Source organism: Cucurbita pepo, chromosome LG15 (genome assembly GCF_002806865.2).
Source record: "Cucurbita pepo subsp. pepo cultivar mu-cu-16 chromosome LG15, ASM280686v2, whole genome shotgun sequence".
In the NCBI taxonomy this organism is placed as follows: Eukaryota; Viridiplantae; Streptophyta; class Magnoliopsida; order Cucurbitales; family Cucurbitaceae; genus Cucurbita; species Cucurbita pepo.
In genome coordinates this window covers 8044544-8057993 of record NC_036652.1, presented here as the reverse complement: position 1 = coordinate 8057993, position 13450 = coordinate 8044544, and the positions used below count along the sequence as shown (strand labels likewise).

At 37.8% G+C, this 13450-nt stretch overlaps 4 protein-coding genes across 4 annotated transcripts; 1 reads left to right on the top strand and 3 right to left on the bottom strand.

Moving 5' to 3' along the window:
* Positions 1-97: 97 nt before the first annotated feature.
* On the bottom strand, positions 98-3206 carry LOC111811682 (trithorax group protein osa-like). Its single transcript, XM_023698678.1, has 3 exons — positions 2947-3206; positions 1852-2133; positions 98-1482 (listed from the first exon to the last, which is right to left on the bottom strand). Exons 1-3 carry the CDS (start codon positions 3097-3099, stop codon positions 346-348), a joined length of 1572 nt encoding a protein of 523 aa, XP_023554446.1. The 5' UTR covers positions 3100-3206; the 3' UTR covers positions 98-345.
* A 693-nt stretch (positions 3207-3899) lies between these two features.
* LOC111811683 (trithorax group protein osa-like) lies at positions 3900-7513 on the bottom strand. Its single transcript, XM_023698679.1, has 3 exons — positions 7125-7513; positions 5984-6265; positions 3900-5323 (listed from the first exon to the last, which is right to left on the bottom strand). The coding sequence occupies exons 1-3, from the start codon at positions 7272-7274 to the stop codon at positions 4187-4189; spliced, it is 1569 nt and encodes a 522-aa protein (XP_023554447.1). The 5' UTR covers positions 7275-7513; the 3' UTR covers positions 3900-4186.
* Positions 7514-8237: 724 nt separating this feature from the next.
* LOC111811815 (CASP-like protein 1C1) lies at positions 8238-9222 on the bottom strand. The gene is given in 4 exon segments (XM_023698855.1): positions 8238-8581; positions 8658-8760; positions 8849-9030; positions 9032-9222. Coding segments are annotated over 4 exon segments (579 nt in total). The 5' UTR covers positions 9092-9222; the 3' UTR covers positions 8238-8347.
* A 1551-nt stretch (positions 9223-10773) lies between these two features.
* LOC111811842 lies at positions 10774-11242 on the top strand. The gene is made up of 2 exons (XM_023698886.1): positions 10774-10952; positions 11019-11242. Exons 1-2 carry the CDS (start codon positions 10839-10841, stop codon positions 11148-11150), a joined length of 246 nt encoding a protein of 81 aa, XP_023554654.1. The 5' UTR covers positions 10774-10838; the 3' UTR covers positions 11151-11242.
* Positions 11243-13450: the final 2208 nt, after the last annotated feature.

Genomic DNA, 13450 nt, shown 5'->3' with positions numbered 1-13450 from the left:
TATTACCATAGTTGTATGTCCATTCCAAACCAAACCTATTCCCAAGTCTCGAGTGGAAAAAAGGATTTGGGGAAGTAGGAAACTAGCACTAACAAGCTAACAGCAATGATGTCTTTGACTACTAAACGTGCATACAAACATTAAGAGGGAGTCATATGAAAAGATTTGAAATAGCAGGTAGAAGATATTCACACAATGTTTAAATCATACAGCCGACATTTTTAAATCTCACAAACCATAACAATATATGTACGAGGATAAAATTTATTCAATGCATTAAAACGATGCAATTTACGAGGCTGGTCATGCCCAGGATGGGCCGCAAACAGGGGTTGATTAAATTACTCACCACGCTCTTTGGGGCCCTGGACCTGCAGGAGTACTCAATCTGTCTAGAACTGCGTTGAAGTCAACAGTTTGCCCACTGTCCTCCATTCTCTGAATTATACTGGCAACATGGTCGCCCCTGAAACCCATGCCAACCAGTTTTTCGATTAAATGTGAATGGCTTGGATTCCTGGCTGAGACATGGGGGCCTGCTGGAGCTTGAGGAGGAACCTGATGAGGTGCATTGGCCGGAGGATATCCACTTTGATTGAAGTGGGATTGCTGAGACGGATGATGTGGCTGTTGAGGGAGATGGTGTGGGGGTCTTCCGCTTTCCCTATCATACATCATATATGCTCCTCCAGAGGATAGCGCAGGCTGTTGTCCAGGAGGCATATAGCCCTCGCCTGTTGCTGGTCCATAAGCATTTTTCACTTGAGGAGGTTGCTGCGGAGCAGAACCACCACTTGAAGCAGCATACCCATAAGGCACTGCGTCCGCACGGCTTGAACCAGGTTGAGGAATATATGCAAAAGACATTTGCATAGGCATGCTGCTTGACAGAGTCTCTGGCATAGAAGTTGGTTGATTTGGTGGGTAAGGAGAAGGGTAGACTGAAGTAGGCGGTGGTCTGATCTGAGGTTGCATAGAAGCCTGTTGTGGTGGTTGTGCCGGCTGAGATGGTGGCTGCGCCCATTGTTGTTGATACTGATTAAATGGTTGTGGAGTTTGACTTAGCTGGGGATTGGTCATATGCGAAACGTCTTGAGGTTGTGATGCCCGGTGTTGGGAGTCCGATGAGATATACTGGTTCTGAGCGTGCTGGATATGGGATGGTTGTTGACCAGGCAATTGGGATGAAGAAATGTAGTAAGATTGCTGTTGTTGAGGCACATTCTGAGGCAAAGCTGCTGAAGGGGGTGTAATAGGATTTTGCTGCGGGACGATCTGATGTGGCAAGGCCAAAGCTAATTGCTGGTTGTGAATCTCAGATGGATTTTCGTTCTTTTTAGGATCGGTTGAAACCCTCTCCTCATTTGTCTGCGAATGGCTCGACAAAGATGGCTCTTTCTGTGGGACCTGAAGTTTAGCCAAGTCTTTTTGAGTCTCAGCAAGCTCTTGCTTGTCTCTGATAATCTGTACAGATCTGTGAACCTACAGAAATGCATCAAGTACAAATTCAATTCAAATGTTACTAATCCTCTTGGTCAGTACCAAAATTTAAGAAATAAAAATGACGATAACAATACTCAGCTTGGAAAGCACAGTCGCTTTTCACATCAAGTGCATGATTCAAGAGTCAACAAGTGATAGGTTTACGTCGCAAACTAATCTTACTTTCTACCGAATCATTAGAAACAATTCATTTATTGTGTCGACAAATGATCGTATAATATGAATGAAAACAATGTTACTTTTTCAAGATCATAAAGTATCAAAGAAGATCCTCATTGTACCAATTCCGAACACTTATTGATAAGATACTACTGACAAACTCTTCAAAGTTCTAAAGTCGTGGCTCACCTCTTGTACATGCTTCTCAATAGATTTAAGCTTGGATTCTGCCTCTTCATGGTCACGGGCTAAGTCAGACCGCATTTCTCCAACAGATTTATCAAGGTTGTAGCAATATAGTTCAAGCTGTGATAGGCGTGAACTTATTCCCTCGAGAAAACGCAAAAGGTTATCGGAATGCTTTTTCATGCTGTTCTCAACAGTAGTAATCACATCTTGATTAATGGAATCATCTGGTTGACCATATGCAGCACCAGGGAATACAGTAGACATTCTACTCTTGTGAAAATCCTGCCCATATAAATATGCACAACTTTAATCGTTCACAAAATAATACACATTGAATTCCTAATTTAATATGATTCCAGAAGACATAAACTGAGAGATGCTGCATGTATAGTAAAATTGATAGAATGGTTTATATAAATCCAAGGCAATTAAAAAGTACATAAAATCGTCGGGGATGCTCGAGCCACAATACGACTAGCAACAATACTTGCTGCCACTGCAAGCTGCTATTGCAGCTTCATAATCCTATGGGATTCTCCATCAGTAATACCAACTTTAACCATTAATGAAACTTGCTTATGAACGGAAAATACTAACAATAATAATTGCGTTAAATGTTCCACTCTATCAGTTCATGAACCCATTATTTACAAGAACAAATAAAAGATGCAAGGCGGATAAGATACAAAGCCCAAGAACACGTAAAAACAAATGTTCCTTTCGTCTAGGATGATTATTCAAAATTGGATCAAACTCCAATTGAATTGAACAACTAACTTCATTCTGGAGACTGGAAGCACCAGCAACGTTCGCTCAACAATAAACCAGACAAGCATAAGGCCTAGAACTCAGCTAATGCAAAAATGGATTGGCAAGGATCATCATCTCTACCCTTAACAGTCGAGTACTCGTTTCTTAAGCCAAAAATAAACACCGCCCAATTAAACTACGATCAAAACTAGAATGTTAATATCAAAAATCACAAACCCTAATCGCACCCAACAATGAAAAATCGAAAATTACTTTCAGACATCCATAACCCAGGACAGAAAACTAGCCAAAGAAACGTAGGAACAAGTAATACCCCCCACGAACCTTGCTAGAATTGGCAACGGAGACTGGATCGCTATGGCTACCGTTTGAAGGTTCCTGTTTAGTGTAGTCCTCAAATGAGCAGAGGATATTATCAGAACCAAAATCAAAGGATTTGGGGGCGGAATTAGGGCGACCTGCGGAACCAGACGCCATAGATCGCAGTGCGAAATCGAAGGAATGGGGGTGAAGGCTGAGATTTTTTAGGAAATAGTGAGAGATGGGGGTTTCCGATAATCGAGACCAAAATTATCTTGGGATGACTTCTAATCCAAGACTGTGTTTATATAGACATGAATAAGGTTTTCGATATTTTTTTTTTCTTAAAAAAAAAAAAAAAAAAAAATACAAAAGATGCGTGTCTAATATTCTTTTTATTTTAGAAAAATTATTTAATATGATAAATGATTAATATGCTTCAAAATGAAGCATATAAATTAAAGCAATAATATAAGATCAAGATGACCAGAAAAAATTAAAAAATTCGTTGTTTTTAGTAAACTTATATACTTGATCTAATTCTTAGGTCTTTATTAGTATTCAATAATCAATGAGTTTAAGATTAAAGTATAAAATAGGGGTGTTTAAAACCAAAAAATGTAGCAACCCAAGTCCGTTAGCAAATATTGTGCTCTTTGGGCTTACGAGCTTTCCCTCCAGGGGCTTGAGGCTTCCCTTGCGAGCTTCCCCTCAAGGCTTTAAAACGCATCTGCTAGGGGGGAATGTCTCCACGCCTTGTCCTCTTTGGGCTTACGAGCTTTCCCTCAAGGGCTTTCCTTACAAGCTTCCCCTCAAGGCTTTAAAACGCGTTTGCCAGGGAATGTCTCCACGCCCTTATAAATTGTGTTTTGTTCTCCTCAAGCTCAAATAACTTAGTCCAACCTCAGTATAATTTGAGAGTTAATAACTTTGACTCAAAATATTTGTGTGAATAATTGCAAACAAATAGCATTGCATTACACACCATATGAACCTTCACATTTTTCCTTGTTTTTAGGTGGAAAGCGAAGGAATATTCATAACATAAGATTTGGGACTGAGGGTAGAAATATTCATAACATAAGATACAATCAACTTCTTTTATATCTCGCAAACCATATATATATATATACGAGAAGGAAGAACACAGTGGAATCCTAAACCAGTCTTTTATTCAATGCATTAAAAAGACGCAATGGCTAGGCTGGTCATGGCCGATATGAGCTTTCAACATACAAATAGGCGACCGCTACTGAAATTACTGTCACCATGCCCGCTGAGGACCTCCAGAATTACTCAACCCGTCTAGAACAGCGTTGAAGTCGATGGGTTGCCCGCTCTCCTCCATCCTATGAATTACACTGCCAATGTGGTCACTCCTGAAACCCATCCCAACCAGTTTATCAACTATTTCGCCATAAGGATGGTTCTGGTTACGCATAAAATGCGACTGATTCGGATGATTCCTGGCCATAACGTGTGGACCTGATGGATGCTGAGGAATCTGAACATTGGCCGGAGGGTATCCACTTTGGTTGAAGTGTGGTTGTTGGGGCTGAGGAGGATGGTGTGGCGGTTGTTGTGGTTGCGGAGGATGGTGTGGTGGTTGCTGAGGTTGCGGAGGATGGTGCGGTGGATGGTGCGGTGGTCTTCCACTTTCCCTATCATATATCATATATGCACCTCCCGAGGAAAGCCCAGATTGTGGTCCAGAAGGTAAATATCCTTCTCCGGCTTGTGGTCCTCCACCAAAAGCATTTTTTACTTGAGGAGGTTGCTGGGGCATAGTACCAGCACTTCCAACATATCCATATTGCACGGTGTCCATGCGGCTCGAACCCGGTTGAGGAATAGGTGAAAATGACACTTGCATAGGCGGAGTCTCTGGCATAGAAGTCGGTTGATTCATCGAATAAGAAGAGTAGACTGAAGTAGGCGGCAGCCTGATCTGAGGTTGCATAGAAGGATGCTGTTGTGGTGGTTGTGCCTGTTGAGGTGGCTGCTGCGTCCATTGTTGTTGATACTGACTGAACTGTTGTGGTGGTGGTGGTGGAGTTTGACTTAGCTGGGCATGGGCATTGGTCATTTGATGTTGGCTCTGAGGATGCTGGATGTAATAAGATTGCTGTTGGGGCACATTCTCCGGCAAAGCTGCTGGAGGAGGTGGATGTTGCTGTGGGACAATCTGGTGCGGCAGGGCAAGAGCTAGTTGCTGATTGTGATTCTTGGACGGAATTTCATTCTTCTTAGGATCAAAGGCACCAGGTGAAGCTCTCTCCTCGTTTGAATGCGAATGGCTCGACAAAGACGACTCTTTCTGCAGAAGATGAAGTTTGGCCAAGTCTTTCTGAGTCTCGGCGAGCTCTTGCTTGTCTCTTATAATCTGCACAGACCTGTGGACCTACGGAGGACATCAAGGAAAATTTTAATTAAGATGAAACTGATAAGAGCAGAGGCTGACAACTTCAAATCATATTTCATATAGTGATCGTCCCTATACAGCAGAATCAGTATCAACTTAAACAAAACTAAAATGGTGTAAAAGCCCATGCCCACCGCTACTACTACTAGATATTGTCCCCTTTAGCCCATTACGTATCAACGTCAGCCTCACGGTTTTAAACGCGTCTACTAGGGAGAGGTTTCTACACCTTTATAAGGAATGTTTCGCTCCCCTCTCCAACCAATGTGGAATCTCACAGTCCACCCCCAATGCTGGCACACCACTCGGTGTCTAGCTCTGATGTCATTTGTAACAGCCCAAGCACAAGCCCACCACTAGTAGATATTGCCCGCTTTGACTCGTTACGTATCGCTGTCGGCCTCACGGTTTTAAAACGTGTCTTACGAGAGAGAGATTTCTACATCCTTATAAGGAATGTTTCGTTCCTCCTCCAACCAATGTGAGATCTCACAAAAGGTAATAACAAAAAAAAGAGCTTGGGGGCCGTCATTGTTCACAACAAGTGCACAAATTTCCAGATTCAACAGATAAGTGTTGAGTTTAAGTTGCAAAGTAAATAATATTTCTACATATTGCTCGAAGTAGTGCATAGCTTACTTCTTGCAGATGCTTCTCAAGAGATTTAAGCTTCAAATCTGCCTCTTCGTGGTCACGAATCAAGTCAGATCGCATTTCTCCAACAGATTTATCAAGGTTGTAGTAATTCAGTTCAAGTTGTGATAGGCGCGAGCTTATTCCCTCGAGAAAACGCAAAATGTTATCAGAATACTTTTTCATGCTGTTCTCAACAGTAGAAATCACATCTTGTTTCATGGAATCTTCTGGCTGACCATAAACAGCAGCAGGATATACAGTAGATACTCTACTTTTGTGAAAATCCTGCTCAAACAAACATCAAAACTCAATTATTCATCCAATAATACACAATGAATCCACTATTGTTGGATAAGACACAAAACTCGGTTAATCAATTCAATGAAACCGATAATTATAAAACTTAATACAATGAGACAACTGAGGATAGAACCCAGAAACATCAAAAAGAAATAATAATCAATGCAGCCAAATAATCTCATGGATGTTCTTCCTCTGTAATTTCAATTTCAACAATGAAAGTCAATATCAGACAGAAAATATAACAGTGTTCAGCTCACTTCTCACTATGTCTGCTCACGAACAGATATACCGAACACTGATATATCAATTGTCTGTTCACGAACCGACTATTATAGAAAAGATTCAATTCCTCGCAAAGGAGGATCGTAAGAACATTTCTGAGCACGCAATGAAATTTTCAAAATCTTAGGGGGAAATGCTCATTACACTCAGGACCAAGTTTTACACAGCTCAAGCAAGATTGAACCACTCTACAGATTGGACAGTACTACCAACACTATTGACAATCAGGATCAGATTCAAAGTTACTTCAAAATGGATCGACTCAGCCGTAATACACAAATTAAAACCAATAATTGAAAGCATACATCATTACAATCCGGAAAGGTCACTGCACGAATGTTTATCCCCAGCCTCAATCACTCATTTCCTAACCCAATACAAATCATTGTTTAATAGCGAGTTATTCCCGTCGACTATAAAAACGCAACTCAACAATCCAAAACCCTAATCGAACACTCAACAATAAGAACTCGAGAATTTAATTTCAAACATCCAACAAGACATAACCACAACCAAAAAACCAACCGCAGCAATATGAAAACAACTAACTCCGACCTACCTTGCTAGAATTCGCGACGGAGAGATCGCTATGGCTACCGTTGGAAGATTCCTGGTTGCCGTAGTCCTCATAAGAACAAAGAACATCATCGGTACCAAAATCAAACCCCTTAGAGCCCGAATTAGGGCGACCAGCTGAACCAGACGCCATGGATCGCAGTGGGAAATCGGAAAGACGGAAGTAAAACGGGGACCGATTCAAAGAACGACAAAAGAAAGAGATGAATTTTTTTTCTTTTTCTTTGCGATTATCGAGAAGGAAAGTTTCTCCTTGTGGCTCTTTCCGCGAATGAACTCCCCATGGATTTGGTTCAGAGTAATCTTATAGAAACGAATTTCGATTTTAAAAATAAATTAAATTACAAATAAAAATGAAAAAATCGAAGAAACGTTAAAGGCATGGGGAGATGACTTTGTTATAATATTTTGGATGATTTGAAGTGTACGGCCAGATATGAAATTAGTGATATGGGCTCGCCGACCATCTTCTGATTTTGCAGATCAGTCCTTCTATTTTGGTTCATTTCCAATTGTTGCCTTTGTTTAAATTATTGTTGATTAATCAATAATCAAGCTTAATTATTCTGTGGTTTTGCACTAATTGGTAGTTGATTTTTTTTTTAATATCTTCTAATTTTCTGTCCACCCATAACCTAACTATAATTATATTTTATAAAGTTTGGATTTTTCATTAAATTTTATTTCGACTTTTGTTATTATTTATTTTTTTAATCTATATATAAAAAATGGTACACGTTCCATATGCCAAATTCTTATTCGTATTATCCGAATAATTCTAAAAATAAAAAGGTGATTTTAACCATTTTACCGACCTAAAAAAAAGTTATAAAAAAAAAAACATGTGCAACTATATCGAAAACCTTGTATCCTTAAAGTAAACTAGAGTCGTTCTCATTGTGCTCGAAAAACCATAAAAATCTTCGAAGTATATGTCAATTATCGTTCAACGTCAATCATGTTCACGTGTTTCAACTATAACATGCCTCGTAGTATACATTATCTAATTTTTTTCTTAAAATGGACTTCTAGAAGCTTGAGTAGATAGAATTCGTACCAACTCAACTGAGCGACTCAAAAAACAAGATTCTAACTGATCGAGTCAATCGGGGTTTATTTCGGTATAGAAAAAGCTCGAAAAGGGCTAACCCTTTTACAAAACATGGCCTAAAGACAGACCAAGTTGAAAATTGTGTGTGGTTTGTGTCAAGTCTTTTTCAAAAGAAGAGGATCCAAAAGAGAGTGAAGAGAATAGAGAAGAAGCAAGAGGTAAACAAGGAGTCCAAGGAGGCCTAAAGCCAGAGCTCCACTGACTTGCCTACAATAACTCGCCACTTGGTCGCATATTGGAAGCCATCCGGCGTATGAATTCCCATTCTTTCCTATTTGCGCCACCGCCAGCGCCGCCGCGATGCTCGAAGTCAGCAACATCGTCAATATCTACTTGAAAAATAGCGTCAAATTAGCAATCGAAACAGAGTGGAAGAAGAAAAGGGTCCCGTGTTTTGAGAGTTACCGCATCGAAACAGAGCACTAATCGCCAGAGCAAGCTCTCCGCCGGAAGAAACAGCACGAAAAACCCATAAACGCTCGCAATAGCATTTGCAATCACGAAGTACCTCAAGAACAACAACAAAAAAACTCGATTCAGAGAGGAAAAAAAAGACCCATAATCCAAGAACACAAGAAAAAGAGATGGAATCTCACTTGAAGGCTGGTGTATGAGTGTATTTGGCTTCAAAAGACAGGCTAAAAAACCTGGCTTCTTCATGACTTGCGGCCATAACAATGGCGGCAGAAAGAGTCGAGCCCAAAGCAAGAAGCCTCAATAGAAGCAAGCAAATTCTCTTGGGCTTGCCCATTGAAGAAATGGGAGGTGATTGTGGGAGATGGGTGCTCTGTTTTTGAAGTGATTTTTAAAATGGGTCGTTGAGGATTCTCAACTGTCATCGCCACCGCCCATTTGGGAGCCAAAATGGTGAGGTGTGGGGAAGGAAATTAAAAGGGTTGGTGAACAATGGCGTATTGGGTTTGGATTTTGACGAACTGCTAGAGATTTGGAGATTTGGGCGTTTGCTACACTCGAGGTGAGACAGATGGTTCTGTTCGGCTGTTTTTCACCTAATTCTTCCCCCCATTCCTCATTTTGTTCAAATTCTTTCAACACATTTGGTTGCTTTCTAGTTGTCATTTTTTTTTTCTTCCAATGTTTTATGTTTTTGGGTTACAAAACGAGTTCTTTTTGTATCGACAATATCATTTTAAAAATAAAATGAGATGAAATTCACTAGTAAATAACAACCGTTCAATATTTTCGTGGTAATAAAAATTCTCTCTCGATTTATATATAACTCACACGAAAAAAACATCATTAAAAAATGATATGAGACAATAACACGAGTTAATGAAACATTAGAGATCAACATGAAAAGTCAATAATGATTTGTTTAATTTTTTTAATTTAACAAATTTTGGATACTTATTGGTATCTTTATTCCTAAATAAATGTTAGAATGAACCTAATAATTTAAAATTTAGTGGTTCAAATGTTAATTCAACTAATTTTTTTTAAATTATTTTAAATAATAAAATAAAGAAATTCATAAAAAAAAAATTATAAGCTTAATTTAATAAAAAGACATAAATATAACGGATTTAAAAGTATATAATATATATCAAAATAGGTGAACTTCACAAAAGTACCATATACCAAACTATATACCAAACTATGCTTTAAATCTTAATTTTAAAATAAATATCATTTTTGGAAGTATTTATCTAATAAACCAAAGTTTTTCCCAAATCAAACATATGTATGCAAACCTAAATCCCCCACTTACATTATTGGGTAGAAATCATATTCAAATTATAAACGTTACATTTTATAAACCTAAGTCTAACAAAAATAAAAAAAATTTGAACCAATCATTAATCAATATACTTTATTATAATTTTTTAAATTTAAAAATTAAAATTTATACTTCAATTAAGTTTAAACTTTTTAAATATACGGTTAAAAATTATCAAATATTTTTAAAATTTAAAAATCTATTAAATATAAAATTAGCTCAAACCAAAAGTATTAATATTAATTTTTAAAAAAAATAATAATACTGTTTTTAGAAGATTTTTAAGGGAGATTTTTATAATATCTTTTACTTGGTGCAATTAATTGGGAATTAAATATTTCAATTGGTGGGGATAGAAAACAGTGCATTAAATTTCAATTGCTGGCAAATTGCAGGCTGTCAACTTGAATTTCCAACTCACCCATTCTTTGCCACGTGTTATTCTCAGGATTCATGCCTCAAGCTTAAATTACCTGATTGCCCATGAAAACAATCCCCCATTTCTTCTATTTACCAAATTGCCCTTTTATTTTTATCTACGTTGTACCTTCCAAAATAAGGAAAATAAAAGGCAAGAGTATAAATTTGAATTATAAATTCTCTAATTTAAATTTATGTTTGTATTTTTCGTTTTAATAATAAATTCATAAAAATACAAAATTATGAAAAAAAATCAGCCAGGGGTATGAGCGTAAATTCACAAACAGACAAGTATAGGTAAAACTTTGTTTGTAGTGACATGACCACTGAACCGTAGCTTTCACATTGCTATATAAACGGCTCGTCTTTGCCCCCAGAAATTTCCTCTCAATTTCCCTTCAACAAAGAAAAGAAGAAAAAGCCACCTCATGCCTATGAAGAAAACAGGGCTGTTCGCCGCCTCCGTCGCCGCTGCCTCCGCCACCGCCCTCTCTGCTCCGTCGTCCTCCACCGGCGTCCTCAAAACCACCTTTTCCCATCAGGTAAAATACCCAAATTCTCATTTCAATTCAAAGTTCATCTGAAAACAAAATTCTTGGGAATTTCAGGAAAAGGTCATCAGCAGAGATGAAGAAACTAGTCCGTCGAGAATATCGCCGCCGTCGACGGCGGCGGATCAATTCGCTCCGAGATTCGATGGGCTGCGATTCATTGAAACTCTGGTCACTGCTCATAGATGATAAGCTTGGGAACTGGCGATAAATGGCCCATATCTTTTTCTTTTCTTTTTTTGTATTATTATTATTATTAAATAAAAAAAAAAAAAAAAAAANGAATGATCCCCAATCATGTATTCCAAGTGGTGGGTTTCGTTTTGTTCCTTCTCGTAACGCGACCATATAATATATTTAATGTAATGACATAATATATACTTTTTATATGGTAATTTTGTACATTTTTTTTAATGATATGATTAAAAAAAAAAATGACAGTCACTCCTTATCTAGATATCACTACTTCTAGTGCTCTGTTTTTGGTAATGACAAATTGACAACACAACTTTCCATCTCAAGTGGATATCAGTTCGATCATTCTCATCGTTAAAACGAAAAACGAAACGGGTCAGAATTAACGTTGGGAGTAAGTCAAATATGGCGAACAAGATTCAAATTTGAATTTGAGAAGAGCATCTTTGAGGCAAAAAGTTGGAGTCTTTTTCGTTAATGGGGTCGCACCCAAAATGTGGCTGAGGTTCAAGAGAATTATGATAATTGTCATTATTGTTGAGTCTTCTTCTCGACCATGGGGTATGTTGGTTCATACTTATCTTTTATTTCGGTATGAGGTTCAACATTTTTATTTATATTTTTAAAGTTTTTAATTTATTTGGGATCCTTTAATTTTAGATTTAATAATTGGTTATGTGTAATCTTATTTAGAGTATGCTCGTATAATCAAAATTGAAATGGAATATTTAAATGCATAATTTGAAATAGACCGATTAATTTTAATATGATTATGAGTACCATCAAGTGTCGTCAACTTGTCTAAAATCAACCCGCCACTAAATATTTAAGGTCCTGTTCGACAATGACTTAATATGTGGCGGTCGTATTATAAATATTGTTATAGAAATTTATAAATTTATTAGGAACTTTTAAAATATATGGACTAAATCAATAAATTTTCAAAATTTGGGGTCTAAATTTATAATTTATTGGAATTTGATGTTGCATTAGCAAACAAAAAGAAGGAAGATTATCCATCTCATCTGACAGCCATTAACAAACAACCAGGAAACAGCCGCCATTCTAAATCTTAATTCTATCCATTTGCAATTCATGCAAAAAAAAAAAAAGATAAGAAAGATCATCTCGACGGGTTATGTTCGTGTTCTAAAACAACGGACCGAGCAGAGTGAGAGAGCTGAGTCGATGTCGAGTTTGAAGGGGCGAAGCAGTAGAAGAGACTTTGATATCACCTTTCTCACAAGATAGGCCTTCTTGTCCCTCTTTGCATTGATGGGCAAAGAGGCAAGGAGGGAACATTGTGTGGGCGCAGTTGTTGGACATGTCGTGTAATTCATCTACAAAGCCGCAGCAGAGTGCTGGTGGGTATTTGCGGCCCCTTCCATTGCTTGTTAGGACACCCTTTTGTGAATGATTTGACGTAAAGAGATACTCGCTCGACTTCAAAAGAGTATACAATTCAATTCAACTCAGCTCAAATTTCTATTTTAACGATGGTTAGGTGGGTCGAATGATTAGATCAGGTAACACAAAAACTAAATTTAAAATTTAAATAGTTCAGTTTTTTAATGGGTTGAAGCAGCAATTGAACACAAACCAAAGCCCAAAACTGGAAATGGGTTTTCTTTTGGTTGAACACTGCTAAAGGGCTTTACTTTTTTCGGTCATAGAATGTTAATGGTTGCTTTAGCATAAGGTATATCATTGGGTTAAAAAATAAGGGACGTTTCGGTCCTATTTGTTAGACAAACACGACTCTTCACAATGGTATGATATTGTCCACTTTCAGCATAAGCTCTCATGGCTTTGCTTTGGGCTTCCCCAAAAGGCCTCAAACCGATGGAGTTAGTATTCCTCACTTATAAACCCATGATCATTCCCTAAATTAGCCGATGTGGGACTTCCATCATCCAACACTATTTTCCGACATGGTTTAGAGTTGAGGAACCCTAAAACTTTAAACTCGATGGATATTGAACAATAAAGCTTGAAGAGACGTTCTAAACGAAGTGGAGATCAATCTCCAAATAAAGTGGAGAATGAGAGTGTGCGTGGAAAATTTATTCTCGAAACTTAAACAGGGATGAGAACGAAGACATGCAATATTGTCCCATCTCGATTCTCGTCTTCATATCATTTATTTTTAACAAGCAACCCGATTAACTTCTTGATAAAGCTTTAAATTTCTTCCATCCAAATACCGATACACAACATATCATCTTCATCTCTCAATTACATTCTTTGTTTATCTCTTTTATATGCGTTTTAATATATGAATTTTTCTATTTTTT

Excerpts from the sequence above, each read along its gene's own strand:
- LOC111811682 (XM_023698678.1), bottom strand. The coding sequence starts at position 3,099 with ATGGCGTCTGGTTCCGCAGGTCGCCCTAATTCCGCCCCCAAATCCTTT. Across the intron at positions 2,134-2,946 it reads CCGTTGCCAATTCTAGCAAG|GATTTTCACAAGAGTAGAAT; the intron begins GTTCGTGGGGGG and ends TTATATGGGCAG. Across the intron at positions 1,483-1,851 it reads TTGAGAAGCATGTACAAGAG|GTTCACAGATCTGTACAGAT; the intron begins GTGAGCCACGAC and ends GCATTTCTGTAG.
- LOC111811683 (XM_023698679.1), bottom strand. The coding sequence starts at position 7,274 with ATGGCGTCTGGTTCAGCTGGTCGCCCTAATTCGGGCTCTAAGGGGTTT. Across the intron at positions 6,266-7,124 it reads CCGTCGCGAATTCTAGCAAG|GATTTTCACAAAAGTAGAGT; the intron begins GTAGGTCGGAGT and ends TTGTTTGAGCAG. Across the intron at positions 5,324-5,983 it reads TTGAGAAGCATCTGCAAGAA|GTCCACAGGTCTGTGCAGAT; the intron begins GTAAGCTATGCA and ends TGTCCTCCGTAG.
- LOC111811842 (XM_023698886.1), top strand. The coding sequence starts at position 10,839 with ATGCCTATGAAGAAAACAGGGCTGTTCGCCGCCTCCGTCGCCGCTGCC. Across the intron at positions 10,953-11,018 it reads AAACCACCTTTTCCCATCAG|GAAAAGGTCATCAGCAGAGA; the intron begins GTAAAATACCCA and ends TGGGAATTTCAG.